Raw genomic sequence first — 5,254 nt, 5'->3', positions numbered from 1 at the left:
CCAGTCCTCTTTGCCATGACATCCTTTATAAAAGAAAGTGTTGAATAAAACAAAAGCTCCTCTGATCAGTGTGAATTGTGTAGCACTATGATATTTAGCAACTTCACTTTCCACTTTTGAGACAGGCCTACCTGAGAGCACATACCACCTATAATACAATAACAACACTGAGTGAATGAGGGCCCTGCATTGGCCCAGACAGCAGCCAATCTGAAGGCAGGGAATGAGTCATATGGAAGCCACTGTGCCTATCTGCACTCACCTGATACTTTACCTGACTGAGCTCAGACACAGAATCTCATTACCTTTCCAATACAATCTATAACTGAGGCTCATTGTGTCCTGTAAACTCCAGTAGTCAAGGTGTTCCTCTGTATTTGGCTCCACTCAGACAAAGACGAGGAGTGATGGCTGTGGCTAATTTCCAATACATTACGCGGATGAGCAGCGGCTTCAAGGTCTACATTTTAGAAGGTAAGCTTAAATATGGCTTTTCTTTTATTCCCTCCTGTTGCTTGATGGCAGTGAAGACTTGGATTACTTTGATCAGTGTCTCTGCTATGGTAACGCTATTACATTTTAATGATTAAATGTTTTTGATCTTACATCATGTCACAACCTTATAAAAAAAAAAATCTATGTTCATTACAGTGGTATTTACCTTTGTTCTGCCCATGATATTTATGAAAGAGAGAAGAAATCTGATATGTTGAAAATCAAATGGAAGATATACATCAACAAGAACCAATTAAAATATACTTTTTGGAATGTGTTTAGCTTTCTGATGAATGGATTTTATACAAGAAATCTACTTACATAAAGCATAAAGGACTCCCTATTCATAGTTATGGACATTCAAGGTCCTTGAGTGTGAACTAAGTTTCTATAAACTCTTTCTTTTGGATATCAATAAAATCTGATTAAATACAGCAAAACAGAAGGTCAGGCAACATATTCCCTCTGCTAATCAGGAAAAATACCCATGCCTGAGGCATTAGAAAATCAGCATAGGTGTGGTTATACCTGCCCCCTTCCACAATGGCACTGGAGTAGCTTCACAGGTGTTAGAGTGTTTAGGCAGTAGGAAATGTGAACTGTGGGTGTGAAGACACTAAACAAGTTTTGATTGTCTTTGAATGTGAAACAGATAATCACCTATTGTTTCAATTGAGGTGTTATATTGTCTTCTAATGCACCCAGTGGTTGCATTGAATACAGCTGAATACTCCTGCCCACCCATCAATGTGGATTTCCAAGTGTTTCACAGTGTAATTATGCTGCCATTACATTTTCAAGCAGTGCTACTGTTTTGACTGTTGGCATGACATATCAGATTGTGGATGTCACTGCAGACTGATTTGGTTGTTTTGATTAAAATGTATTGAGGGAAAAACCCACATTTATGAAAACACTGTGATGTCCAAATCCTTTTGTGAGTTGCAGTCTGGATAAACTATGCACGTATTCAACACATCAGTGACATCATCACCTTCTTGTTGATGTGTTTCAACTTGTGTAATTGCAAAAATCCAGTAAGTGTGTGTGTGTGTGTGTGTAGTCACCTTAATGGCCTTTTCACCAATGGGTGCCGCCCAAATCAGGGTCCTCAAACACTAAGAGCCATTTCATGTTTTGCGATCCATCCGAACAAAAAGTGTTGATTGAGGGCTGAATGCCAACAGTATGCAGAAAAACAACATTTACCGTTAGCATTGAATCAGCTGTGTAGTGTTGCAACCCTCACTGATCAGGTTGATCGAGTTCTTCAGCTTAACGGAGTTTACGATTAACGGTGACAAAAAAAACGTTTTCCCACGAATAGCAGTCATGCAGGTTGATGTCATGGATCAAAACAAGCAGTTACTCATCAGTGAGGGCAACTCACCACTGTACATTAAGTAAACTCAGTGCCAGTGTACAGTGTGGTCATTTGTCTGATTAGGTTTGTTTGTTTTAGCAAATGAACTCTAGAACCAATGATATGATTGTATTTTTTTTTTTTTAAATCCTATTCTTATTTTGCACTTTAATTTTGTTTTGTAGGTCAGCCACACCTCAGAAGTGAAGACAGATACAGACATATGTCAAATGACAGGGCTCGAGCTCCAGCTGTGTATCCAATGAAACGCAAGCGCAGCCACGAGAGAGGTCTAACTTTGGAGGAAAGGTTGGTGAGATTCCATTTACGATGCAATATAAAAACAAATTTACAGATTAAATGCAATTTTTTTTCAGAGATGTGACATTTTCTGATAAATATCTGTTTCAGGCGAGAGCGGGCGATGAGCAGAAGCAGTGTTAAAGTGGCCCATAGAACAGCTCCAGTACCAGTGGTGTTTAGCAGCCAGCAGAGTCCCACATCTACCCTGAGTCCAACACCCAGCCCCACCAGCCCTCTGCCCACCCATGTGTACTACACGCCAGTCATGGACGAACCCCTCGCCCTCATCAAGAAACCAAGAAAAGACCCTGAAAACACAGATGAAAAGACCAAAACCTCTGCCACCAGTCAAATCCAGGTAATTCAGCAGAGCTAAATAGCTGTTGCTTGTTGTTTTCAACAAACTCACTTTAGGGAAGATCAAGGTTGTCATAATTTAGGAATTGTGCAGGACTGCATGTCCCTTTGTAGTCTCAGTGTAGCTCCAGGCTACCCACAGCAGTGGTTCATCTCCCATTTGCAGGCAGTGAATCCAAATGCACTGGCATCCTTCTTCCAGGAGTACATGCAGGCCTAAGCTTGCCTGAGCTATGCAATCCAGCCAGATTCTGGAAGAAAATGTGAGCAATGGAAAGAGGAATGTCATCAACAAGACCAAACAAACCGCTTTCTCTTTGACCTGTTTATGCCACCTCACTGGGAGTGATCTGATTTTAATGGGCAAACCCAACCAGTTTAATCGGTTTTCAAATCATTTTGTTTTCAAATTAAACTCTATACACTGTTATTGTTGTGGCTGGTCAGGTGTGTGATCAGGTTTAGGTAATCCAATCATAGTAATACAAAATTTGTGGAATGAAAGGAAACAATAAGCAGGAAATAAAGTCCAATTTCTGTGTTCTTTTAGTCAAATTAACAATACATTTTTTTTTTCAGATGCGTCCCTCTGTGATCACTTGTGTCTCCTCATTAAGCAACCCCTCCAGCAGATCTGAGGTCCACAGAAGCCACTCATCAGGTCAGTCTCACACTCACACACTGAATCAGCTCGCTCACCAGACGGTCACTCCCTAGTCTTCACACACGCATCATAGTGTGGATAAACGTTCACTTTTACTGACTCACTGAGGTGTGTGTTTGACATGTGTCATGCATCCTTCCTATTGCAGTGATTTCCAAATCCAGCTACGACCATGTCCTTGAGGAGCATTTCCAGAGGAGCCTCGGTGTGAACTACCAGAAATCTCGCTCCCAGCAGCTCTCCATCAGCGTGTCTGTCGACGACCACTTCGCCAAGGCTTTGGGAGACAAGTGGCTGCAGATCAAATCCAAGTCTTCCTCCTGCTCTTCCACACCTCCCAGCAGTCCCAGTGTCACCCACTCCCCCACCTACAGCCACAGCCCCAATCAGTTCCACAAAGAGTCCACCAGCAGTTCATCGCCGACTTCTAGCCACTGGTCTGTCAATTAAAGCAGGATTTACTTCTGATCCAGGTGGAAACTGGACTTTGTGACTTTTAACATTTTACTGCCAACAGCTCTGCTTGTCCATGCGATGGAAATGCAGGCGCTAACAGTTGCAGGAGTGTCGCCACTTTGGAGCTCTGTGGGTCCAAACTTAATACACAAAATGACGCAGACAGATGTAGCATTAATTGGGACATTCTTGTGTTGTTACGTTTCTATCCTCTGCTTGTCGTTAACATCTGAAAACTTGAGATACTGTAGATGGTGATGTGGGATGATTGAAACATCTGCCAAATAATCCTTTACATTTCTTTGATTTTGGGTCATTCTTATAAAGCAGTCTGAATGCCACAATCTTATTGTATTATATTTATATTCTGTTACACTTGGGTTCCTTATAGTCTAAATGACTAGCCTATCTGCTGTACAATATTATGCTTATAAGCTGTACACCAAACAGACTTTTGAAAAGACTTAAAAAATAAAAATCTAAAAAAATCCCCCAAAAAATATTTTTGGTGTGTATGTTTTTTTGGTAAAAACACGTTTGAATGGAGCATTTGACAAAACCAAAGGAATATACACTATTTAAAAAGAAGCAATGTGAATAAAACTCCTTTCATACAGGAAGGTTGTGAACCCACGTAGACCTTGTAAAAACTGGACAGGGTGGTGTACCAGACAACCTAATGTCAGTTGTGAGTCAGTGTGCGTCTACAACACGTCCGGAGGACACGTAGCATTTTACACAGAGTTGTTGCCACACACGGAGTAACTGGATGTAGGACCGACTCATTGAGGGCTTTTTCCTGTAAGTTGGAGGGAATGTAGGGAGCATGTCCCAGCAGGCACTCAGCCTTGTGTTCTGACATTCCTGTCTCCTGAGAAAATGACTCTCTAAGATCCTACAGATCCTGTTTGGCAAGGGATAGGAGGGAGGGAAGAGGGGAAGGAAGGGTTGGGCTAACATAGGCCTGAGCATGAGAACCAGCCTTGCTCTTCAGTTACTTATTTGCATGTCCTATCTTGTCTAATTTCCATTATGATAGGCAACATAAAAAAAAAGATCCAAAGCTTTTGTTTTTGAAATTACAGAGTTGGACAATTTTAAATAAGTACGAGTTAACGTGGATGTTCTGACAAGGTGGACATGTTGAGGTTCAATCAGATGTGAGAAACAAGTAAACTGAATGTTTTCTTGCATTAAAAAAATTATAGCTAAACGTGAACATGTAAAAGCTAATGTTACTGCAGGTTTGAGTTCACGCTTCCCTAAAATCCTTCGAACACCAACATAAGTTTAAACACAGAACAGATTTAGCAGCAGGACTGCACATACAGGAGCAAAGAGAGACCGACCTACTGATGATTATTTTTATCTCATTAAGGCACAAACTGGTATTTCCACATCAGGCAGTGTAACCTGAACAGGGGCAGTGATGCCATCTAGAGGCCCTGAGGTGGACCTTACACCACAGACACTGTCACTGACAAATGGTCTCATGTTGCATGATGAACAGCACAAACAACTAAAAACGCAGCATGTTGTTGAATAAGAGCTCTCGCTTGACAGAGACCTTTAGAAATGTAAGAGAGAGAGGAAAAAAACACTTCCTTCAGTTAATC

The 5,254-nt window shown here is 41.3% G+C and overlaps 1 protein-coding gene across 1 annotated transcript; it reads left to right on the top strand.

Annotated features, from left to right (window-relative positions):
- Positions 1–288: 288 nt before the first annotated feature.
- On the top strand, positions 289–4,125 carry vgll4l (vestigial like 4 like). Its single transcript, XM_069138425.1, has 5 exons — positions 289–474; positions 2,044–2,167; positions 2,270–2,519; positions 3,098–3,179; positions 3,331–4,125. The coding sequence occupies exons 1-5, from the start codon at positions 408–410 to the stop codon at positions 3,630–3,632; spliced, it is 825 nt and encodes a 274-aa protein (XP_068994526.1). The 5' UTR covers positions 289–407; the 3' UTR covers positions 3,633–4,125.
- Positions 4,126–5,254: the final 1,129 nt, after the last annotated feature.

The sequence above is a fragment of the Embiotoca jacksoni genome, unplaced genomic scaffold (genome assembly GCF_022577435.1).
Source record: "Embiotoca jacksoni isolate LCO1_2020_lvr unplaced genomic scaffold, fEmbJac1.0.p SCAF_8, whole genome shotgun sequence".
Classification (NCBI taxonomy): domain Eukaryota; kingdom Metazoa; phylum Chordata; class Actinopteri; family Embiotocidae; genus Embiotoca; species Embiotoca jacksoni.
The sequence above is the reverse complement of the archived record's forward strand: the minus strand, read 5'-3'. Positions and strand labels throughout refer to the sequence as shown.

What these genes read in the sequence shown, in the direction of transcription:
- vgll4l (XM_069138425.1), top strand. Translation starts at nt 408, where the DNA reads ATGGCTGTGGCTAATTTCCAATACATTACGCGGATGAGCAGCGGCTTC. An exon ending in CAAGGTCTACATTTTAGAAG is followed by an intron (nt 475 to 2,043) that starts GTAAGCTTAAAT and finishes TTTGTTTTGTAG; the next exon opens with GTCAGCCACACCTCAGAAGT. An exon ending in CCACAGAAGCCACTCATCAG is followed by an intron (nt 3,180 to 3,330) that starts GTCAGTCTCACA and finishes TTCCTATTGCAG; the next exon opens with TGATTTCCAAATCCAGCTAC.